Below are 25,951 nucleotides of genomic sequence, written 5' to 3'. Positions count from 1 at the left end.
TTCAGCTAGGGCCGCATCGCAAACCGCAGTGCATGGGAGAATCAGTGACCTTGAAGGAGCTAAAGGCAGGCTGGAGATTCTTGAGGAAAGATTGAGGGCCATTGAGGGGTGGAAAGCTACGGCTTTGGAGATGTTGCAAGACTAAGCTTGGCCCCTGGTGTGAAAATACCGCATAAGTTCAAGGCGCCGGAGTTTGAGAAGTACAAGGGTAGTACATGCCCTAAAAGCCATCTGACCATGTATTGTAGAAAGATGGCTGCGTACGCCTATGATGACCCGCTACTCATCCACGTTTTCCAAGACAGTTTGGCTGGGGTGGCGTTAAACTGGTATACCCATTTAGAGCCCTCTAGAATTCGTTGTTGGGCGGATCTAGCTGACGCTTTTGTGAAACAATACGTATACAACACGCATGTTGCACCGGACCGTCTGCAGTTGCAAAATATGGGGAAGAGAGACAATGAAACTTTCAAGGAATATGCCCAACGGTGGAGAGAATTGGCCGCGCAAGTTGAGCCACCTTTGTTTGACAGAGAGATGGTGGCAATGTTTGTAAATACTCTTCAGCCGCCGTTTTATGAACATATGGTGGGGAACGTGTCCGTCAATTTCGCGGATGTCATCATAATTGGCGAAAGGATAGAAATTGGGCTGAAAAACGGGAAAATTGTGTATGGCCCGCCCGCAGCTACAAACTACAAAAAACCCGGTTTCAATCCGGGAAAGAAGAAGGAAGGGGAGGTGCATGCAGCCTCGATAATGCCTGCGTGGAGAGGTCAGGCTCCCACTCATGGTTATCGACCATACTTAGGCCAACCCCCCTATGCAGCTAACGCCTCGTTCGATCATCAAACTAGGCCACAACAACAACAAGGGTATTATCAACCACCGCGAGTCCCAACTGAAGCGTGGAGGGCCGGGGCAAACGCGGGTCCAAATATCAATGCGGGTCAAAACACCAACCCGAGAAAGAATCAATTTGTTAATTTCACCCCCATCCCTATGACTTACACGGAGTTGTTGCCTCAACTTGTAAAAAAGGGTTTGGTTGCCATTTGCCCGATGAAGCCTGTACAACCTCCATACCCAAGGGGTTATGATGCAGATGCCAAGTGTAGTTACCATGGAGGAGGCATTGGTCACTCAACCGAGCGGTGTGTGGCTTTCAAGTATAAGATACAGGCTCTAATCGACTCTGGTTGGCTAAAGTTTCAAGAAGATAAGCCTAGCATCGAGGATAACCCATTGTCCGGGCATGGGAGTACCTCGACGAACGCCATCGAGGCCGAAAACAGGAGTTGATAAGGGATGTGAGTGAAATCCGGAGTTCTAGGAGGTTTATTTTCGAGGCGTTGTTAAAAGTGGGCCTAGTGAAAGGTGATTATGATATGGGTACATCATGTGCACTTCATCCAGATGCTGAGCACTCTATTGAAGAGTGTGTTGAATTAGAAGATATTCTGCAAGACCTGCTTGACAGAAGTTTGATGCAAGTATGCCGCGAGGATAAAGAGGAAGAAGTGTTTGCACAAACTGGTGGGGAATCTGATGTAACTCTACCGGAACCGCTGGTGATACGTTTCAGTAGAACCACTCCTGCACCGATGACTGAAGAAAAACCGTCTGTGGTTATCTGTGTCCCATCCCCCTTTCCTTACAAAAATGAGAAAGCTGTCCCTTGGAGATATGGGGCATTTGCGTTAGGAGAAGGAAAGGGTGCTGACCCGGCCATTGAAAACATATCAGGCATCGGGGGATGACGAGAAGTGGTCGAATCTTTACACCACCAGAGCTGACAAGAGAGGGAGCCAACAATAAGGAAGCAACAATGACCGCAAAAGCTAAGGAGTTCTTGAAAGGGAAGGGTGTACAAGAAAAAGAGACCCCTGACGAAGGAGAGAAGAGAGAGATATCCGAAGAAGAGGCTTGCGAGTTTTTAAAGTTCATACAACAGAGCGAGTACAAGGTGGTGGAACAGCTAAACCGCATGCCTGCCCGGATCTCCTTGCTAGAACTGCTCATGCATTCTGCATCTCACAGGAAGTTGTTAATGAAGATACTTAGTGAGGCCCATGTGGAGCAAGGTATTTCTCTGAACAAGTTTGAGGGCATTGTTGGCAATATCGTTGCTAATATTACCTCACCTTTACCGATGAGGAGATACCTATTGAAGGCAGGGGGCATAACAAGGCTCTTCATGTCTCTGTGAAATGCCTGGATCACGTCATAGCGCGTGTCTTGGTGGACAATGGCTCCTCTTTGAACGTCATGCCAAAGTCAACATTGGAGAAGCTACCCTGTGACGGAATGCATATGAGGCCAAGCTCAATGATTGTGAGGGCGTTTGACGGCAGCAAGAGGGAAGTCATGGGCGAAATAGAGTTGCCGGTCCAGATTGGCCCATGTGTGTTTCAAATAACCTTCCAGGTCATGGATATCCTCCCAGCCTATAGTTGTTTATTGGGTCGCCCGTGGATCCATTCTGCGGGAGTTGTACCTTCCACACTGCACCAGAAACTGAAATATTCATGGAATAAGCTAGTGATAATTTCTGGAGAGGAGGATCTCCTTGTGAGTGGGCCATCCTCTGCCCGTTATATAGAAGCAGCCGAGGAAGCTCTCGAGACAGCTTTCCAATCATTGGAGATCGTGGGAAATACCTATGTGGAACCATTTCCAGTAAACCCATATCTGTCATGTGCCTCTATCATGGCGGCCAAGGTCATGCTGAAAGAAGGCTATAAGTACGGGAGCGGTTTAGGCAAGCACGGACAGGGGCAGACATTCCCATTAGAGGTGGTCGAGAACAAAAATAGGTATGGCCTAGGGTACAAGCCCAGCAAGGGGGATAAGAAGAGGCTGATCGAGGAAAGGAGGGAGCGTAGTCTGGCTCGGATAGAACGACGGGAACCAAGGACGAGGAAGATTCACATTTGTGATATCAAGGAGAGTTTTCGCAGCGCTGGATGGGTGAACACTAGCCTTATAGCGGTCTTGGAAGAGGAAGATGGATCTGAAAGCTCGAACTTCGTGTGGGCTTGCTCACCAGATGCGCGGCTCAGCAATTGGAAGACTGTGGATTTACCTGTGATGTTTAATTCGAACGAAATGTAATATATTAATTGATCCTATCGCTTTACCCGGGGCTTTAGGATTCCTGACTTACGGGTTGACGCTTTTATTTTGCTTTCAGTGTGATATTTGAATCGTGTTTATCCTCATTTAGCCTCCTCCATCGTTTTTTTGTTTATTTATTCTTTTTTCAAAAACTTAAATAATGCAGATATGACAATGAATATTTTGAAAATAACAATGTCGATATCCCTAATCTGGAGCACCCTGTCGATGATACGGAAGATGATTATGAAGATGGTTCGGAACCCTCTCCAGAACTAATGAGGTTAGTGGAACAAGAGTCTAAAGAAATAAAACCCTATCAGGAAGATGTCGAAATACTCAACTTGGGTGAGAAAGACGAGATAAAAGAAGTCAAGATCGGCACAACCATGAAAGAGGAAATAAGAGAAAGGTTGCGTGTCCTATTGAAGGAATTTAAGGACGTGTTTGCTTGGTCGTACAATGATATGCCCGGTTTGGATACCGATATCGTGCAGCATAAACTCCCTCTTAAGCCGGAATGCCTCCCGGTCAAACAGAAACTAAGGAGAATGAAGCCTGAGATGTCTTTGAAAATCAAGGAAGAGGTGCAGAAACAATTTGATGCAGGATTTTTGGCTGTGGCGAAATACCCGCAATGGGTGGCGAATATCGTACCAGTACCCAAGAAAGATGGTAAAGTTCGAATGTGCGTTGACTACCGTGATTTGAATCGTGCAAGTCCAAAAGACAATTTCCCACTACCGCACATCGACACTCTAGTCGATAACACAGCCAAGTTTTCGCTATTTTCATTCATGGATGGTTTCTCAGGATATAATCAGATCAAAATGGCGCCAGAAGATATGGAAAAGACAACCTTTATCACGCTGTGGGGAACTTTTTGTTATAAGGTGATGTCCTTTGGGCTCAAGAATGCCGGGGCAACATATCAAAGGGCGATGGTGGCACTCTTTCATGACATGATGCACAAGGAAATCGAAGTTTACGTGGATGACATGATTGCAAAGTCTGAATCGGAAGAAGAGCACGTTCTCAACTTGAAAAAATTATTTGAGAGATTGAGAAAGTATAAACTCAGGTTAAACCCCGCCAAATGCACGTTTGGAGTGAAATCTGGGAAATTGTTGGGTTTTGTGGTTAGCCAAAAGGGGATAGAAGTGGATCCTGATAAGGCGCGAGCGATAATAGAAATGCCTGCGCCTAGAACAGAAAAGGAGGTTCGAGGTTTTTTGGGTAGACTGAACTACATTGCTAGATTCATCTCCCAATTAACCGCTACGTGTGAACCAATGTTCAAGTTGTTACGAAAGGATCAAGCTGTGGTTTGGAACGAGGACTGTCAAGCCGCTTTTGAAAAAATCAAACGATACCTGCAAGACCCTCCCGTATTACGTCCACCTGAGCCAGGAAGACCACTTATTTTGTATTTGACTGTGTTGGATAAGTCGATGGGTTGTGTGTTGGGTCAACACGATGAAGCTGGGAAGAAAGAGCACGCCATATACTACTTGAGCAAGAAATTCACAGACTGCGAACAAAGGTATTCGTCGTTAGAACGAACTTGTTGTGCATTGGCGTGGGCTGCTCATCGCTTAAGGCAATACATGTTGAGTCACTCAACCTGGTTGATATCCAAGGTGGACCCTATCAAGTTCATTTTTGAAAAGCCTGCTCTTACTGGAAGGATAGCTCGGTGGCAAATGCTATTGTCAGAATATGACATCGTGTATGTTACTCAGAAATCCGTCAAGGGGAGTGCGTTAGCAGAATACCTGGCTCATCAACCCATCAGCGATTATCAGCCAATGCAGCCCGAATTTCCCGATGAAGATATCATGGCTCTATTCGAAGAAGGTAGAAAAAACCGAGACGAAGAAACGTGGACATTATTATTCGATGGAGCCTCGAATGTGATGGGGCATGGCATAGGGGCAGTTCTCATCTCTCCAGAGCGTCAGTACCTACCTGACGGCAAGATTATGCTTTAATTGCACAAATAACATTGCAGAATATGAGGCCTGCGCTATGGGTATTCGGGCGGCAATAGAGTCCAAAGTGAAAATTCTGGATGTATATGGAGATTCAGCCTTAGTCATCCACCAGTTAAAGGGAGAGTGGGAAACTAGGGATTCGAAATTAATTCCTTACCAAGCTTACATCAGGGGATTAATGGAGTATTTTGACCATCACATTTAACCACGTACCGCGGGAAGATAATCAATTGCAGACGCTTTGGCTACTTTGTCTTCGATGTTTGAAGTTGACCAAGATGCAGAATTACCAATGATTGAAATGAAGTGCCATGCAGAGCCAGCATATTGCCATTTCATCGAGGAGGAGGTAGATGGTAAACCTTGGTATTTTGATATCAAGCACTATCTTAAGACCCGAGAATATCCTGAGAAGGCATCTGAAAACGATAAAAGGTCGTTAAGGAGGTTGGCTGGCAGCTTTATTTTAAATGGGGATATTTATACAAGAGAAATCATGACATGGTTCTCCTCAGATGCATGGATGCAAAGGAAGCCGAGATGATACTGAAAGAAGTGCACGAAGGTACCTTTGGCACACATATGAATGGGCATTCAATGGCCAGGAAGATCTTGAGAGCTGGTTACTTCTGGTTGACCATGGAAAATGATTGTTGTACACACGTGAGGAAGTGCGAGAAATGTCAAATGTATGCAGACAATATCAATGTGCCGCCCACGACCTTGAACGTGTTGTCTGCACCGTGGCCATTTTCAATGTGGGGAATAGATGTTATCGGAGCTATAGAGCCAAAAGCGTCAAATGGACACCGTTTCATACTAGTCGCGATCGATTACTTCACCAAGTGGGTTGAGGCTGCTTCTTATGCCAACGTGACTAGAAAAGTGGTGACCAAATTCATAAAAAAGGAGTTGATCTGCAGATACGGGTTACCTAACCAGATTATCACTGATAATGCCACCAACCTAAACAACCAGATGATGGCGGAATTATGTGAGGAGTTCAAAATTCATCATCTCAATTCTTCCCCTTACCGTCCAAAGATGAATGGGGCAGTAGAGGCTGCTAATAAGAATATCAAGAAAATTGTGCAAAAGATGGTAGTCACCTATAAAGATTGGCACGAAATGCTTCCTTTTGCTTTGCATGGATATCGTACATCAGTACGAACGTCAACTGGGGCAACACCTTTCTCGCTCGTGTATGGCATGGAAGCGGTACTTCCATTTGAGGTGGAAATCCCATCTCTACGAGTTTTAATGGAAACCCAATTGGAGGAAGCTGAGTGGGTTCAAACTCGGTTTGACCAGCTCAATCTCATCGAAGAAAAGAGACTAACAGCGGTGTGCCACGGACAATTGTACCAAAAAGAATGAAAAAGGCTTTCGACAAAAAGGTGCGCCCAAGGGAGTTCCACGAAGGCGAACTGGTATTAAAGAAGATTTTGCCTATACAAAAGGATCACAGAGGCAAGTGGACCCCAAATTATGAAGGACCATTTGTAGTAAAAAGGGCATTCTCTGGAGGGGCACTAATCTCACAAGGATGGATGGAGAGGAGTTACCTTTACCGGTTAATTCTGATGCGGTAAAAAAGTTTTACGCATGATGATTCCGCGATAGGGGATGCCACTAAGGGATATTAACACTGTTTTTTGAATTATGTTGTATTCTGTGTTACTTCATTCAATAAATACCATACGGTTTTATCCATTATTCAACTTTTACGCTTTTTCTTTCGACACGATTCATGTCGCACTGGGTTTTAAAGCAAAGTAAGGAAAAGGGAAAGTGATAATAATTAAAGCATCACGGTATATCCATCTAGCACAAACTCGTTCCTGAGGGATGTCCTCAAAAAAAAAATAATAAATAATGAAAAAAGAAGAAAAAGGTGAAAAGGAAAGACACATGTTGAATTCGTTGTCAATAAAGTCCGCCAACGACATAGTACTTTCGAAAAGCAAAAGCAAACAAAGTTTTGAAAAATGCTGGTGTTGAGTCTTTTCCTGATTCATAGTAACTAGTGTTCTTTTCCTACTGAGGCATCTGCATTCATACTACTTGAACCCATAGCTTTCTCGTTCCCCTTTAAAACAGAGGATTGTCATGAATATAATACTGGGGGCATTTTTCATCATGATACACGTACCCAATGATCCGTTGATCGGGGAGAAAAATAAAAAAAAAGAGAAGAAAATTAAGTTGATGTGTCAATCGCTGCAGAGTTTCACTTCAGGTTTAAGGTTGGGGGAAGTAAGGCGAGCAAGCTTCAGACTGACGTGTGGCCATGTTTCTTCACTCAAGTGATAAACGAAATTTATCCAGTTGCACCCCCTTTGAGCCGTAAGTTATAACTGTTTTTCTTCATCACCCTCAACAAGAATCATTAGCATATCGATGTCAATCCAAAGGAACGTCAGGGGCATCCAAGTCAAGGAGAAGATTTGTGGAACAGGAGAAATGAAAAAGGGAAAGTTTCAAAAAGGGTCACAGCAGGGGCAACGAGACAAAAAAAAAAAACAACAAAAAAAAAAACAAAAGAAAACAAAACAAGAAAAAAACAAAGACAAAAAAATGAATGAAAAAAATAATAATAAAAGGATGTCCGAAGTTCCAGACTCCTAGAGAAAGTTGACTCGACACCTTGCAGATGATTCTTGTTAAGACAATTCGACCGTTAAACACATGTTTGGGCCTTCATTATCCGCTTCTTTCAAAACCCTATGACCTTTAGCCACGGTACAAGCCAATTAAAGTCCACGCCGACTGAAGAATGTCTGTCCTGATTTTTCTCATGAACTTAATTCTGGAACGAAATGATGTGGTGAATGACACAATCACTAGAAGAAAAGAAAAGCATCATAAAGGAAAAATAAAAAAATATAATGTGAAGTCTCCCCGACAAGAGAGAATCGTCAAACTAGGGCATTCCTTCCTACCCGGACCTGTCCGCCTCTCCAAATCACACTTATTGTGCACAACAAAGTTGGGGCAGGCTTGTAAGCCTTGATTGTTGAAATATTGACGACACCCTCGCGGATGGGGAGAGCATGAAAGTTAATGTTCCCCCCAAACCATCATTCACAAACCATCATTCAGCCATCCACTTTTCATAACCATTTCTTACACCTTCTCGGGTTCAAGCTAGTTTGGATTGCAAAAAGCGATAAAGGGAATTTGAACTGATAGTTACACTCTTTTCCTTTTCATCAAAGGACTCACTATTTCTCGACATTATTTTCAATGAATGCATTTTGAATGTACATCGAGTTTGATGAAAATATTGACAACGGGTTCCAAACATGGAATTTTCAAAAAAATAATAGCAAATAATGAAAAAACGGAAAGAAAGAAAAGAAGGAGGAGAGCAAAAGAAAGAACGAAATAAAGGTCTCATGTGTTTATGCATTCATGCACCCTCGTGACATTACATCATACATTTCATAAGAAGCAAGGAAAAACGTTTGAAAAATCCTTAAGGGGAAAGAGAAATTGTGCAAAGTTTAACACAACCTTTGTTTCTAAGTCTCTTCAATGTTTGGCTCAATATCTACCAACGTTTCAAAAATTTGAATACAAGTTTTCCTTCTACGACGGCGCTCCTCTGTAGGACAGTCGTCAAACTCATTCCTTATCCATAGGGTTGTTACACCCTCCACGAGGTTATTACACCTCATTCATTCATCCATAGGGTTGTTACACCCTCCACGAGGTTATTACACATCATTCATTCATCCATAGGGTTGTTACACCCTCCACGAGGTTATTACACCTCATTCATGCATCCATAGGGTTGTTACACCCTCCACGAGGTTATTACACCTCATTCATTCATCCATAGGGTTGTTACACCCTCCACGAGGTTATTACACCTCATTCATGCATCCATAGGGTTGTTACACCCTCCACGAGGTTGTTACACCTCATTCATTCACCCATAGGGTTGTTACACCCTCCACGAGGTTATTACACCTCATTCATTCATCCATAGGGTTGTTACACCCTCCACGAGGTTGTTACACCTCATTCATGCATCCATAGGGTTGTTACACCCTCCACGAGGTTGTTACACCTCATTCATTCATCCATAGGGTTGTTACACCCTCCACGAGGTTATTACACCTCATTCATTCATCCATAGGGTTGTTACACCCTCCACGAGGTTATTACACCTCATTCATGCATCCATAGGGTTGTTACACCCTCCACGAGGTTGTTACACCTCATTCATTCATCCATAGGGTTGTTACACCCTCCACGAGGTTGTTACACCTCATTCCTTATCCATAGGGTTGTTACACCCTCCACGAGGTTGTTACACCTCATTCACTCATCCATAGGGTTGTTACACCCTCCACGAGGTTGTTACACCTCATTCATTCATCCATAGGATTGTTACACCCTCCACGAGGTTGTTACACCTCACTTATTCACCCATAGATTTATGACACTCTCCATGAGGTTTGCACACCTCAATTCTCTTTGCCCTGTTCTTTTTTGTTTAAACTTCTCTGTTGTTCCTCGTTCATTTTGAAATCCGGACGAAATTAGTGTTTCTTTCTTTACTTATCTTTTACTCTAATAATATAAAAACTTTGTTTGACATATTATCCAGTAAAATCTAAGTAAAGAGGGGCAGCTGTTAATACCCAATTTCGTCCGGATAGTTAAAAAATATCTAGAGTTAACAAGAGATAATAAAATAAAATAAACGGGCCAAGATAATACGAAGTCTAAAATGATTTTATTCCGTTTTCCTTTTTTTTTTTTTTTTATTATTTTTATTCCTGATTTTTGCTTTGTTTCGTTTTTATTTATTTCCCTTCCTGTTTATATTTTATTTTATTTTTATTTTTACTTCATTTTATTTATTTTTTTGTTTTATTTTATCTTATTACTTCTTATTTCTTTGTTTCATCTTTATTTTATGTTATTCCACTTTTGCTTTACGTTATTTCATTTTATTTTCTCTTTTTAGGTTTACTCATTTTTATATTTTGCGGTTTCCCTTTTAAAGTTGTTTTATTTTTTATTTTATTTTATTTTATTTTATTTTTTCAAGAAAATGTTACTCTTTTTATAAATATTTGAACTGCTGACACAAGAAAAAAGAAGTCAACTAAGTTCCCTGCTCCTGAAGGCATCTGTTACACTGATCAAGCATAGAGAATGCTTAAAATATGTTTACACGGTGGTAGCTTGAAAAAGGTATTTGTTTTTTCTTGCCGAAATTTCTTAAGCAGCAGCAGCCATACATGGAAGGGAAAGATTTTTGAAAGAGTATCTGCCATCTGCAAAATGGAGACACGAAGAAAGAAAAAAGACAAAGGAAGATCTCAGGTCAGGCCAGAGCTCCCAGAAGCAGTGCAGCAGAAAAAGAGCTTGGTAGTTTTCAAAATGGGGGAATCGCGTTCATTCAAAGGGAAGACCTCGGGTGAGAGAAAAAGGGGGGAACGACCTTTGCCTTGATCTCATTGTGAGCTTTGGTACCCAGGGGGCGGAACTAGAAAAAGGGAAGAGAGCAAAGAGGGAAGAAAAACCGAACCCAAAGGAGAAGTTTCTTAAAGCTGTGAAGAATTCATCTGTGGTTGCCTTCCACCTATCGGGCTCCAGAGGACCACAGCCAAATACAACTTTGAGACTCCCAGGATCTCTAACATCTCACCATCACAGACCATATCCCAGCCACTAGCTCCGGAGACAACTAAGAAGGAGAACATTACTGGAGGGGAGAAGGAAGACTAAAACCAAAAGAAAACATTTTCTTGGAAGCGGCAAAGGTAAGTCTTCCTATGCCTAGACTCTTTGGTTTTGCTCTTGTATGTGCCTCCTTTATGCGCGTGATGTTTGATTAAATGTTCATAGTCATGTTGGTTTTCTTTGTGGCATTTGTCTTTGGATCAAACTGCATTCTAAATGTGATTTCGATACCTGCGAGACTCATCGAGTATTTATAAAAAAAAAAGCATATACTCTAGCATCCAGAAAACATGTAATAAAAAGTAAACGGAAATAGCACTGTTAGCAAATAGCACTGTTAGCAAGCGGAATAAACAGACCGAGTCACAGCTTCATGCCAATACACTCAAAGCATTCACCTCCTCAGAATTTCCTTATATCACAGAAACCTACCATCCCCCAACCTTCATCCTCATTCACTCATTTTCCTAACCTCTGCCTCCACCACGTTTTCTAACACAATCATGATTCACACTTCCTCACACTACCTTCTTCTTCTAATCTGATTAGGATTTTGAATCCTCTCCAAGCAAGTACGTGATTAACACGGGCCTCAACAATAATATTACAAACCTAACCCCTTCCTTGAACTTCTCCTCAACATCATGTTCTTCTACAATAACAGCAACATCTCCAGCACCCGTGATAACCTCCAACACCCATCATCATCAACCCCAAATCAATACACAGAGCCTAAAATATCAGACGATACTGAAACCAACCAAAAAAAAAGAAGAAGAATGGGAGGAGGAGAGTGACGCCGCGGCGGCTCGCGGTGATTGGCCTCGCTGGGGTGATGTCGGCATGGCACGGAGGGGCGAGAGTCTCTCTCTCGCACGCGAAGAGGTGGAGAAGAGAAGGAGCTGATTGGAGCTTGGGGCCGACACGGGCTCTGGCAGCGACGCGGTGGCCATCTTCGTCGCGGGGGCCGGTTTGGTTCGGAGGTGGCAACCGGCAGGGTCTGTGGTGGCGATCGGCGCACTGGTGGTGTCCTGGTTTTGTGGACGGCGGCGGCCGTTTTGGCGGAGGCGGTGGCGCATGTGCGCGAACGGGCGGAGGTCCTGCCTCGTTCGGGAGAGGGGCTCTAGGTCTCTGCTTTCTGAATGTTGGAATGGGAAGAAGAGTGGCAGAACCCCTAATGCCTCTGCTTGAAACAAAAAAACCTTGGGCCCGATCCAAATAGTTTTAGAAACAAAAAAGGACTTTTTTCTTTACTACGCGCATCCCATCTCTCACCCTTGCACCCACACGTCCATCCCCTGCCTTGGGCTCAGGCCCGTTCTGTTCCTAACAAATAAAAACGCTTTCTCCTTCGCGCAGCCCTCGTTTTTCACCCACGCACCCCCATACGTTCTCTTGACCTGGGTTCAGGCCCATCCTGTTCTTAAAAAATAATAACAAAAGAAATAGGATTCTTTTTCTTGCCTGCACCCCCTATTCTCACTTCCTCACCCCCTTTCAGTTTGGGCTTAGGCTTCATCTGTTTATAGAAGGAAAATTAGTTTAGACATCCTATTTTTTTTTTATGTGGGCATCCTCACCATTTGTTTTATTTTTATTGCTTATTTATTTATTTGCTTTTCTTTATTTATTTTGTTCCTTCATTTGTTTTATTCTATTTGTTTTTTTATTGTTGTTATGGTTTTTTATTGTTTTTATTTTATTCTAAATATCTATTTATTTTAAAATACATAAAAAATAAAATATTTATATATAAAAAATTACAAAAAAATACGTTTAAAGGTTTAAGCACACGTGTGACCGCTCGCGTCGTCCTTGTGCTAAAAACCTTTTCTTCTTTCTTACAAAAATTACAAAAAAATACGTTTAAAGGTTTAAACACACGTGTGACCGCTCGCGTCGTCCTTGTGCTAAAAACCTTTTCTTCTTTCTTATAAAAATTACAAAAAAATACGTTTAAAGGTTTAAACACACGTGTGACCGCTCGCGTCGTCCTTGTGCTAAAAACCTTTTCTTCTTTCTTACAAAAATTACAAAAAAATACGTTTAAAGGTTTAAACACACGTGTGACCGCTCGCGTCGTCCTTGTGCTAAAAACCTTTTCTTCTTTCTTATAAAAATTACAAAAAAATACGTTTAAAGGTTTAAACACACGTGTGACCGCTCGCGTCGTCCTTGTGCTAAAAACCTTTTCTTCTTTCTTATAAAAATTACAAAAAAAAATATACGTTTAAAGGTTTAAGCACACGTGTGACCGATCGCGTCGTCCTTGTGCTAAAAACCTTTTCTTCTTTCTTATAAAAATTACAAAAAATACGTTTAAAGGTTAAGGCACACGTGTGACCGCTCGCGCCGTCCTTGTGCTAACAACCTTTTCTTCTTTCTTAAATAAAATTACAAAAATATTTTAAAGGTTAAGCACACGTGTGATCGCACGCATCGTCCTTGTGCTAAATACCTTTTTCGTTTATTTTATAAAAATATCAAAAAATATAAAATCTTCAAAAACTAAAAACATAAACAATTTCAAGGCAACAGACAATTTCTACCTAGAACTACGTGATCCTTGATTCTCCATCAAAAGTGGAGATACGTAGGAGCAAGGCTAGTACTTGTCAGGTTCACTTCCCAAAATCCAAAAATCATTTCAAAGCAAATTTCCAAACAATTTCCAAACAAACTTCTAGAACAGCTTAAAGAACTATGTAACCCTGATTTCTCATTCTGAATGAGAATACGTAGGAGCAAGGTCAATCCTTGTCGGGCCCAAAAAACTAAAAAATATTTTTGTTTCTTTAGAATTTTATTTTAGGGGATAGTTAAACATTTTGAAAACCACATCATATTCGTGCATTTAGTTAAAGGTACTGCCTTAAGGCAGGCGTTGTAGGGTGTTAATACCTTCCCTACACGTAACCGACTCCCGAACCTAGAATCTGGTTTTCACGGACCGTGTCTTATCATTTTATGGTTTTTCCGTAGTTTTCCAGAATAAACTATGGTGGCGACTCCAAATCTCTTTTCAAAACCCGTTTCTTTGGATCGTCGTCCCGTCGCGAATTCCGGTTGCGACAGTCTAGTATAGCGCTGATCATGATTTCATAATTCACATGATGAACAAATACTACTTGTCATTGTTTTATGGTATCAGTGTAGCGATTCATGGTTGTTTTGAGTGAACTTCAATTCTAAACATGTTTGATAAAGTCTCAACTATTATTGGTCATGATGATTTGTTGAATTTATAATTTTATGGTGTGGTACATGATAGGATTAGAGTTATAAACGTAGGTACTATGGACAGTGTACTAAATTATATTCGAATAGGTCTTAATATTAAAGTGTAGGTACTAATTAAGTGAATTAATTATGTATAACTAGCTTGACGTTAAACCGGCTTAGACACATATATATAGGTTCAATTTAGGTAAGTAGGAATGTTTAAACGCTTTAAATGAATGAATCAAGAAAAACATAAGATTTAATTATTTCATCATCAGAGTAAAAATTTACAATAATAGATTTTCATCCTAAGCCTTTGAAAAATTTCACTTTTGGCTTGAATCTTGTAAATACCAAAATCAATACAACTATTCAAGTGTCAAATTTACCTTAGTATAGACCGAGGAAGGAAGATTGAGCATCTATAGAATTATTGAGGAAGAAACACCAATATGAGTAGAGTTATTGAAAAACCAAATGTCTTAACCATTACACCGAAGATGGTCTTACCCTTGTGATAAATAAAATCTATCTACACTACTTAAACAAAAAATAAATAATAATTAAACAAATTAATGCTCGTAGATAAAACAAACCGCCAGATCGACAGTAAGGACGCAAAGTTACTTTACCATGAATCAAGGAATCAACTTTAACCATGTCTAAAAAAAATGATGGTTAACTAGGTTTACGTTAGATTTAAGTCTATATAAAATAATAATAATATAATAAAATAATAATAATAATAATAATAAGATGTTCAAAAGTCGATCACAAGTGGTCGTTAAAGATTACAGTCCATAGTAATATAATAAAGACTATTCTTCGGCGGAAGGCAATCGTAAGGAAAGCTCAATGGAAGGAGCTTTCACCTGGAACAGTAGGGGAGGGAAATCTCTCTTTCATCAGGAATGAGAGGGATTGGAAAAAGATCCAACGTCACCTGATCTGAAACCGACACGCTATCCATGCAAGATCTCCAAATAAATAAAATTAGAAATGTTAAAATAATATAATAAATAAATAAATAAAGTAAAAATACAACAATCTTACCATTCATAAAAGGTGGCAAGAGGGGTAGTGAGAGTAAGATGTGGTGATGGTGCTTTGCTTCAAGCATCGTTGCTTTTCACGATACCCATAATTTTGAAACCAACAATAAACGCTATACTCTCCAATTTCCCCCATAAATTTTAAGTTTTCGTTGCAATCTCGTGACTTGCTCTCTATTTGGATTTCGTATCCCATATGCAAAAAGGGCCTCTAGTAGGGCAACTTGTTCTTTAGTAGGACTCCATCGTTTATTCCCAGCTTGTCTTGAACTTCCAAATTTTTTAAAACTTTTTGTTTATTTTTCTAAGAAACAAAAGTGCAGAAATATTATGTTGTGTCAAAAAGGGTTGATACAATTAGTTTTCTTTTAACTCAATTAGTTTTTCTTTCTCAATATAATATATGGGTATTCTTTTTCTCTTAAAATTGACTTTCAAAAGAAGCTTTCTCAAATGTACTAAAATTTTCAATTTTTTAGAATGTTTAAAAGTTAAAGGTGTAAATAACATTTTTTGTTTATTTTACTTCTTAGTTAATGTCTAGTTTCCATCCTTTATTTGGTTTGTTTCAGAGTTGATTGTTTTGAGAGTTTGAGACGCTTAAGGTAAGGTGCTTTAGCTAGTTTATTTATAAGTGTTGAAATTTATTATTCAAATATATTTGAAATCTGTAATTTAAAATGATTTCAAATTTAAAATAAATTATACAATTTGAATTCATAATAATACTTTTAAATAAGTATTTTGAAAGAACTTAGAGATACTATGATATGAAATTAAAATTACAATTTTAAATTAAATGATGGAACAACATAGTGAGGTGTTTCATTTTAATTTTATAATTAATTAAAGAACCCCAAATTTTGGTTCATGCAAGAAGCCATTCCTATCTCATGACAACTACTTTCATCACCTCAGGAACCAAGTGCACGAAAACCCCAACCTAACTCCTCTTTTTTTAACATATGTTAAAACATTGCCACATAATCCATTTATTTTGTCGCAATTTTAATTTTACACGTCATTTAACCTCACAGTGTCACACAATGACAAGAATTGGACAGATCATTATGTTTTGCCTAGGGGGCACCTACACCGTTACATTTTTGACGTTATAAGCAAAAAGGATTAACTTAACCCATTTTTACACAAGTTGGAACCATTTCTAATTTTTTAATAAACGTATAATCACTTTGAACATTTCTCCTTTTCGAGAGACCAAAAGAGATATTAAGAACAGGTGAGAAACATGAACTAAAAATGAAACAAATATGGGAGTGCCAAGAACAGAAGAAAGTGTAGAAAGCAAAATTGGGTCAACCAAAAGCCCTTTTAGACAAAACAGGGTGAATTGAAAGTGGTTGGTGTGAGGCATGTTCTCTTGATAAAGACAAAAAAATTGTGAATCTCTGGAAGTAGGGAGAAGTAGAGAGAATTGGGATGGTCCATCTGGTGTGAATTCCGTAAAAACTTTGTAATTTTATAATATTAATTTATAAATTTTATATTTTTTGATAAATTTTATATTTTTTTATAAATTTCATTAGTTACATTCATATTTTTCAAAATTCATTAAAACTATAAATAATCATCTTCAATTAATATGGTTTAAAACACTTTTCCATGTTAGGTATGAAACTATCTTTTTATATATCTTTGAATCGAGTTGTATGTGCGTGACTAACTAATAATAATAATACTTATTATTATTATTATTGTTAATAGTATTATTATATAGTTTAAATAATAAAATTAAAATTGGGTTAGCCCAAAGTCCTTTTAAAAAATTTAACGTTTTATATAGTTTAAAGATCATATATTAAACGTTTTATATATTAAATATTTTTTGTTTTCTAAATGGTGTTTCTATTAACGAGTCGACAAAACACTAAGCGTAACAACATAAAAAATCTAAAGAATCTTATATGCAAAATGTAAGAATTCACCTATGAAAAGAGTCACGTAACTAAACATAAGTGTAGGTAGAAAGAAAGGTTGCTAAGGGATGGGCCACGATCATTTAACGACTACACACATCTTATAGACTAATGAACAACACTAACAAAAGATAACTGACTACGTATTATTCTATACAATACAAATAAGAAAATAAGGTATAAGAGAACCGCTAAGAGAAAGTGTAACACCCCGATTTAGGCGTTACAATTTATTTTCCACAAAATACATATGTAATTCGTCTTTAACAAATTTCAACACCCATAAAATATTAAGTTCTTTATTACAGCACAAGTCTTCTGAAAATAAAATTCCACACAGTTCATAGACTTCTGAAATTTAAAATTTCTCACAGTTCGGAAATTCAAACACAGATTTATTTTAGAAATTCCCCATGTCTCCTTTTCCCCACAGATCTCTCATCTTCTAAGCGAGTCCAGAACCATCTGCTAATTCATCTGATATAGTTTCTGCTCCCGTATAATATCACACATTATACGATCATCGCATTCACATGCACAAACACAAACACAAACAGTAGGGTGAGCTAACCGATTCAAGAAATATACATCATCCACAATCTTACTAACATCACAAGTATGGCAATCAGTCAAATACATGCATCTCAAACATACTCAAAAACCAACTATTACACTGATACTTTATAATATTTCTCCAGTCAAAATCATCAGTCGATTCACTAGAGTCAATACAATATATTATTAATCTGCCTACTTACCAAAGCACAATAGTCAACAATCCTTCTGTCTACTTACCAAAGTAGTATAACCATGATATACTGATTACTTACCAAAGTAATCTAACAAGGTGATTTTTATTATCTACTTACCAAAGTAGCACAAACCAAGTTCTTCTGCCTACTTACCAAAGTAGCGCAGCAAGATAATACTGTCTACTTACCAAAGTAGCACAGTATAGTTAATCTGCCTACTCATCAAAGTAGCCCGATTTATATCATTCTCTTATCTCTTCATTCATCATCTCATCCTGCCTACTTATCAAAGTAGCGCAAATCACCCTGCTTACTTACCAAAGTAACGCAGACCCAACATCTTCTCGCCTACTTACCAAAGTAGTGCAAACCAAGTTCTTCTGCCTACTTACCAAAGTAGCGCAGCAAGACAGTACTGTCTACTTACCAAAGTAGCTCAAATTAACCAAATTACATTTTCCTAACATATCATTCATAACCAATCACATTCCATCTCAACCACTAATCCCAAACCAATCATGTTCAACAAGCACATAATAACCAATTAACATATCCCAGTTTCAGTTCTGCCTACTTACCAAAGTAGCACAAATTAACCAAATTACCTTTCTCAACATATTATTTATCAACGATCTGAACCAATCAAACTAATCAACAACATGTTTAGATCATATGGTAAGATTTTCAGTCCAATCCAACGGGTAATGAGGCGGAAATCATCAATTTTGTATAAATGATCCAAAAACATAAATTAAGCAATATTAAGATCCCTGAGAAGATACGAAATTAATATCTCTAAATCTGTAACTCCGATCTAAAATCCGAACGGTCTAAGTATGCCACTATCTCTTAGGAACAACATACTAAAAGTTCAGATTAATCTAACGGTTATCTAAGTAGATATGGAGATTTTACCGAGGTAACTCAGAGACAGAAATTTAAGTGGTTCTCGGTTAAACTCAAAATGCGGAATGAATTCCTCTAAGCACAGACATCTAATTCCAAATCTGAACGGTCAAGATCACCTAATATGTCTTATGAACTACATACTAAAGTTTGGGCTCAATCTAACGGTAAATGGAATATATATGAAATATTTACCATTATAACTTAAGAACAGAATTGCAGTGTTCATCAAATATTTCAAACTTTCGAAATTTCTTTCTCTAAACAGAGACCTTCAATTCCAAATCCGATCGGTCAAATTGTAATAATGTATTCTAAGAATCATATATCCAATTTTCAAGTTGATCTAACAGTCCCATAAGTCAGAATCTATACTTTACCAAGGGAACTCAGTAGTAGAACTGCAAGGGTAATTAATTCACTCAAACATGCAGGATATATATCTCCAAGTACAGACTACTAATTACAAATCCGAACGGTAAAAGTGTATTAATATGTCTTAGGGATCATATATCAAATTTTGAGGTTGATCTAACGGTCCAATAGGTCAGAATCTATATTATACCGAGACAACTCAGTAACAGAACTACAGGGGCAACTAATTTACTCAAACTTGCAGGATTTATTTCTCCAATTACAGACTTCTATTTTCAAATCCGAACGGTCAAAGTTTAGTAATAGGTCTTAGGATTCACATACTAAACTTTTAGCTAAATCCAACGGTGAAAACAATTAATAGAAATTTTTCACCACAGTAACTCGAAAATAAGAAATTATAATCATGAAACCCAAATTTTTCACAAGTCAATAGATACTACCATTACCAAATTTTAACACATTCATACTCATATTCATGATCATAATCAAGAAAGGATTAGCTCCCCTACCTCTTCTCCTTGCAAGAAATTCTTCACTCTTGATACTAGACCACCACCTTTGCTTGTTTTCACTTTCAATTTCAAGGAAAATTCTAACTTAAATCTCTCTTCTTCCAAGAGAGCAATTCTTCTCCTCCTTGCTAGACCAAGTCAGTCTCCACACTTAGAACACTTAGGATTTTCGTTCACCTCCCACCAAGGACCTCTCTACTCTCCCCCAAAACTCCAAATCTGATTTGGAATTAAAGAAGATGCCTTAGACAACAAAGGACCTATGCACTTGGTACTTAGCAATAATAAACAACCAATGAACCATCCTAAACCATTTTTTTTTCAGCCCTAAAACATGGTAGGAAAGTCTCCAAAGGTTCCAAAATGTTCTCCTAGTTCAGAACACAACCTACCCACTCCAAAAAAATCGCAACTTGTAAAAATGTACCTAAAATTAAGGTTGGACGCTAGCCCCTGGACAGCAACACTGTCACGTTTTCCCCAGCTCAGTTAGACACCTTCCCGAAGTCCAAAATATGTATGAGTAGTCAAATTGAAGCTCTTTGAGTCTAGTTTCCAATGAAACAAGAATCAACTCAATTGGAGTTCGGTAGAGAAAGTAATAAGCAAAACAGTCATCATAGGTCAAAACTGAACATACCTGAGCGTGATTAACGTTTCCGAGTTTTAATAATTTTACTGCAGCTAGCCCGGTAGTCCAAAAATTTATATTTATATGTCCAATTAAAGATATTTGAGTCTAGTTTCCAATAAAACAAGAATCAACTCAATTGATATTTTCTACAAAAAGTTATAATTAAAATAGTAAACCATGTCAAACCTGACAGCATTCCATTTTACATTATAACTTGAACTTTTTACAACTTGGTAAATTCTTGAGGTTCTAGGGTCTTACATTCTACCCCCCTTAAAAAAATTTTCGTCCTCGAAAATTAAGATGTTACTCAAACAAATGAGGGTATTCTTTTATCATATAATCCTCTAGCTCCCATGTCATCTCTTGGGTTTCCTCGTTCCAAAGCACCTTCACTGTATGAATTTCCTTTCCTCGTAACTTCTTTGTTTGAACTTCTAACACCCTTACTGGCATCACTTCGATAGTAAGATCTTCACGCACTTGAATGTCATCTGTTTCCAAAACATGAGTCGGATCAGAGACATACTTCCTCAGCTGCGACACGTGGAACACATTATGCAAGTTCGCCAACTGTGGTGGTAACGCTACCTCATATGCTACTGGTCCAATCCTCCTAAGAATATCGTAAGGACCAAGAAACTTTGGTGACAACTTCCTTGATTTAATAGCCCTACCTATGCCGGTAATTGGTGTCACACGTAGAAACACATGATCTCCTTCGTTGAACTCAAGAGGTCTTCTTCTCTTGTCTGCATAAGATTTTTGTCGACTTTGTGTTGCACGCATCCGGTCTTGTATCAACTTGACTTTTTCTGTTGTTTGCTGCAATAACTCGGGACCTACTGAAATTGTTTCTCCATCCTGAAACCAGCACAAAGGTGTCCTGCACCTTCTCCCATACAATGCTTCATACGGTGCCATTCCAATGCTCGCATGAAAGCTGTTGTTGTATGTGAATTCCACCAAAGGCAAAACCTCACTCCAACCTCCCAAATGATCCAATACACACGTTCTCAGCAGATCTTCCAATGACTGAATAGTCCTTTCAGTTTGTCCATCTGTTTGAGGATGATATGCTGAACTCATTCTTAACTTTGAACCCAAAGCCTCTTGCAATTGCTGCCAGAACCTTGACGTAAACCTTGGATCCCGATCTGAAACAATGCTATTTGGTACACCATGCAATCTCACTATTTCCTGAATATACAACTCTGCCAACTTCTGCATTGACATTCTCAGGTTGATTGGCAAAAAGTGAGCACTTTTCGTCAATCGATCAACTATCACCCAAATGGAATCATGACCCTTCAATGATCTTGGTAAGTGAGTTACAAAGTCCATCGAGATGCTGTCCCATTTCCATTGGGGAATATCCAACTGTTGTAACATTCCACCTGGCCTTTGATGTTCTATCTTAGCCTTCTGACATACCAAACAAGAAGATACAAACTTTGCCACATCCTTTTTCATCCCACTCCACCAGAAAGATTCTTTCAAGTCTTTGTACATCTTAGTCATACCAGGATGTATGCTAAGACGACTCTTGTGTCCTTCTTCTAGAATCATCTTCTTCAACTCATCCTTTGCTGGAATGCAGACTCTATTCTTAAAACGAATAATACCATCTAATCCCAAACTGAAGTCTTTAGCTTGATCCGTTCCCAACAACTCCACTGTATCTTGTAGACTTGTGTCTTCCTTTTGTCCCAATTTGATCTCTTCCAAGAAATCATTTGTGATCTTTAAATGACAACACCAAAGGTGATCTTGGCTCAGCTGTAATCCCAAGTTCATATCTCTGAACTTTTCTATTAATTCAAACTCCTTCACCATCAAAGCTGACACATGCATTCGCTTCCTACTCAAAGCATCGGCTACAACATTTGCTTTCCCTGGATGGTACTGTAACTCAAAATCAAAATCCTTCAAGTACTCCATCCACCTTCTCTGCCTCATGTTCAACTCCTTCTGATCGAAGAGATACTTTAAACTCTTGTGATCACTAAAGATTTGAAAACGTGATCCGTAAAGATAGTGCCTCCAAGTCCTCAAAGCAAAAACCACAGCCGCTAATTCGATGTCGTGCGATAGTTCCTTTCATGCACCTTCAACTGTCTCGATGCATAAGCTACTGGTCGCTTCTCCTGCATCAATACACAACCGAGCCCATGGTATGAAGCATCACAAAACACTTCAAAAGCTTTAGAAGTATCAGGGACTGCTAATACTGGAGCACTTGTCAACCGTTTCTTCATCTCTTCAAAACTTGTTTCACACTTGTCGGTCCATAAGAAAGGTTGTTCTTTACGAGTCAACTGCGTCAAAGGACCCACTATCTTGGAGAAACCTTCGACGAACTTCCTGTAGTAACCAGCTAGGCCCACAAAACTTCTTACTTCTGACACCGTCTTTGGACGTTCCCACTTTAGCACTGCCTCCACCTTCGTTGGATCTACAGAAATTCCTTTGGCAGAAATCACGTGGCCAAGGAATTGTATTTCCTCCAACCAAAATTCACATTTAGATAATTTCCCAAACAATTGATGCTCCCTAAGAGTCTCCAACACAATCCTCAAATGTTCAGCATGTTCTTCACGATCCCTTGAATATATAAGAATGTCGTCTATGAACACAACAACAAATTTATCTAGCCACGGTCGAAATATTCGATTCATGTAATCCATGAATATAGCAGGAGCATTGGTCACTCCAAACGGCATCACCACATACTCGTAGTGACCGTAACGTGACCTGAAAGCCGTCTTCTGACTATCCTCTGATTTGACCAAGATCTGATGGTAACCAGACCTCAGGTCAATTTTTGAAAACACACCAGCTCCTCGCAACTGATCCAACAAGTCATCAATTCTTGGTAGTGGGTACTTGTTCTTAATCGTCAACTTATTCAGCTGCCGGTAGTCGATGCACAACCTTGAACTACCATCTTTCTTCTTTACTAACAAGACTGGAGCTCCCCATGGTGACACACTCGGCCTGATAAACCTTTCTTCAGTAGTTCCTCAATTTGTCTCTTCAGCTCTGCTAGCTCTGTCGGAGCCATCCTATACGGAGCCATAGACACTGGTCCAGCTCCTGGTACCAAGTCTATAGAGAACTCCACTTCCCTGCTTGGTGGCAACCCTGGTACTTCATCTGGAAAGACATCCTCGAACTCTTCCACTACTGGGATACCCATCGTCTGAACCTCAAAACTCTTCTTCTCTTGAGCTACCAGTACAAAACACATGGCCCCATCACTAACATCCTTTAGAACTTCTTTGGTTGAGATCAGTTCTAAACCATCCGAGTCTGGAAAAACCAATCGTTGTTGTCCACAGTCAAGAAGAACGTGATTGGCGGTCAACCAATCCATTCCCAGAATTACATCTAAGCCTTCGAGAGGTAAGGAAATCAAGTTCACTTTGAACTTGCGTCCGAAGACTACAATCGGGCATCCAACACAGATTGAACTGGTTGAGATCTGACCCGATGTTGGTGTCGAAACCACCAATTCATACCTTAGATTACTCACCGGTATACTGAAGTCTTTCAAACAAGTAGAAGAAACAAAGGAGTGCGTAGCTCCGGAATCAAACAATACATGCACACATTTACCAAACAAAAGGCATGTGTCAAGGATGAGATTACCTGGCTTTGCAGCCTCTTCACCGGTCAAAGCGAAAACTCTTCCAGCTATCTTGGGCTTCACGCCTGAAGAACTTGGTTGTTGTGGTGCATATGCTATCTTCTTCTCAGGACAAACATGAGCGAAATGTCCTGGCTTGTTACACACAAAGCACCTCTTCTCTTCAACCTTCACTCCAGAGAGCTTAGGACAATCCTTCTTGTAGTGCGCACCACCGCATTCAAAACATTTCACGGCTGTTCGCATAAGCGGTTGGGGTCGCTGATATGGCTTCTTCCATGGCTTTCCTCTAATAAACTTGTCCTTCTGAGTCTTGTCAACTCGGTTTCGGTTCATTTCCAGTAACTCCACCTTTTTTGTCTTCTCAACTAAGGCTGGAAACTTCTTGATTTCAAGAGGTACAATCATTCTCCTCAGGTCATACCTCAGACCCTGCTCAAATCTTTGACACTTCCACCCTTCCGTCATGTGCTGACTATAAAAACGGATAAGATACTCAAACCTGTCGATGTACTCTTGCACTGACATCCCACTTTGACGCAAGGCCAAGAACTCTTGCTCCCTTTCGATCTTGGCACTAGTCGGGAAGTACTTTTCCAAAAACTTGTCCTTGAAACTGTTCCAAGTAATAGCCTCTTCATCAGATTCCATCAGTCGCTTCATACCATCCCACCAGTACTCTGCTTCCTCTTTCAGTATGAAGGTTGCGTAATCTAGTTTTTCCTCATCTGTGCACTTGATCACATGAAAGATCTTCTCAATGTCCTTGATCCAAGCATCTGCTTTATCTGGCGTAGCTCTTCCATTGAACCTTGTTGGGTCGTGCCTCAAAAAGTCATTCAGCCTCGAATAAGTCCTCGGTTCCTGAGTGGTATGCTGCCTCTCCATTGCGTTGATCATCCGATCAACAGCCCGATTAAAATCATCAATTGGAGGTGTTTGACCAACATTGTTAGATCGACGTGCCATGTTCTACCATATACGTCAAAAGAAATTAATTTAAACACAAGTCAAAACAATGCATATCTCTACCTTTCAAACCAACGCTCTCCAAAAGAGCTACAAAATAATCACAACAAATCACAGAGTCACACAACAGAAGTTAACGAGCTCACTTCCCAAAAGCCCCAAAAGATTTTTGAAAACCATGGCTCTGATACCAAACAGATTATCTACTTACCAAAGTAGCATAGCGTGGAACACTCCGCCTACTTACCAAAGCAGTGCGGTTTATGTCAAATTCACCTCTCATTTTCCCACCTACTTACCAAAGTAGTGTCCGACTTCAAACCTCTCCTCTCCCGACTTACCAAAGTCGTAGGAAAATAAATAAAATTTCAGATTTACAATTATGGCAATAATGCCTATACCACCCATCCAAATTTACCATCAACTTATTTACAATTCATGATTTAACTCAAATAATTATTACAACTCAGAATGTTCAATATAATTAAATTTTCTAATATAGAATATATTATATTACTCATCCTCCAATCTCCAAAATACAACTACACTTACAATTTAAGAATATAATTATCCAAGTTTTTACCCAATACAAATAAATTTACTATTTCGTGAAAATATTACTCTTCACTCATATCATTAATTACAGATCTGAACGGTCAAGATCACCTAATATGTCTTATGAACTACATACTAAAGTTTGGGCTCAATCTAACGGTAAATGGAATATATATGAAATATTTACCATTATAACTTAAGAACAGAATTGCAGTGTTCATCAAATATTTCAAACTTTCGAAATTTCTTTCTCTAAACAGAGACCTTCAATTCCAAATCCGATCGGTCAAATTGTAATAATGTATTCTAAGAATCATATATCCAATTTTCAAGTTGATCTAACAGTCCCATAAGTCAGAATCTATACTTTACCAAGGGAACTCAGTAGTAGAACTGCAAGGGTAATTAATTCACTCAAACATGCAGGATATATATCTCCAAGTACAGACTACTAATTACAAATCCGAACGGTAAAAGTGTATTAATATGTCTTAGGGATCATATATCAAATTTTGAGGTTGATCTAACGGTCCAATAGGTCAGAATCTATATTATACCGAGACAACTCAGT

At 39.2% G+C, this 25,951-nt stretch overlaps 4 protein-coding genes across 4 annotated transcripts; 3 read left to right on the top strand and 1 right to left on the bottom strand.

The window, feature by feature from the left end:
• Positions 1-252: 252 nt before the first annotated feature.
• LOC148195950 (uncharacterized) lies at positions 253-1,302 on the top strand. The gene has a single exon (XM_088095329.1). It carries the CDS (start codon positions 253-255, stop codon positions 1,300-1,302), a length of 1,050 nt encoding a protein of 349 aa, XP_087951455.1.
• Positions 1,303-1,756: 454 nt separating this feature from the next.
• Positions 1,757-5,108, top strand: LOC148195949 (uncharacterized). Its single transcript, XM_088095328.1, has 4 exons — positions 1,757-2,084; positions 2,174-3,087; positions 3,336-4,757; positions 4,860-5,108. The coding sequence occupies exons 1-4, from the start codon at positions 1,757-1,759 to the stop codon at positions 5,106-5,108; spliced, it is 2,913 nt and encodes a 970-aa protein (XP_087951454.1).
• Positions 5,109-6,092: 984 nt separating this feature from the next.
• On the top strand, positions 6,093-6,488 carry LOC148195948 (uncharacterized). The gene has a single exon (XM_088095327.1). It carries the CDS (start codon positions 6,093-6,095, stop codon positions 6,486-6,488), a length of 396 nt encoding a protein of 131 aa, XP_087951453.1.
• A 10,752-nt stretch (positions 6,489-17,240) lies between these two features.
• Positions 17,241-25,015, bottom strand: LOC148195947 (uncharacterized). The gene is made up of 2 exons (XM_088094740.1): positions 23,859-25,015; positions 17,241-17,514 (listed from the first exon to the last, which is right to left on the bottom strand). Exons 1-2 carry the CDS (start codon positions 24,823-24,825, stop codon positions 17,471-17,473), a joined length of 1,011 nt encoding a protein of 336 aa, XP_087950866.1. The 5' UTR covers positions 24,826-25,015; the 3' UTR covers positions 17,241-17,470.
• Positions 25,016-25,951: the final 936 nt, after the last annotated feature.

This window comes from Vigna umbellata, chromosome 7, assembly GCF_029865625.1.
Source record: "Vigna umbellata cultivar VRB3 chromosome 7, Vumbellata_1.0, whole genome shotgun sequence".
Taxonomy (NCBI): Eukaryota; Viridiplantae; Streptophyta; class Magnoliopsida; order Fabales; family Fabaceae; genus Vigna; species Vigna umbellata.
The sequence above is the reverse complement of the archived record's forward strand: the minus strand, read 5'-3'. Positions and strand labels throughout refer to the sequence as shown.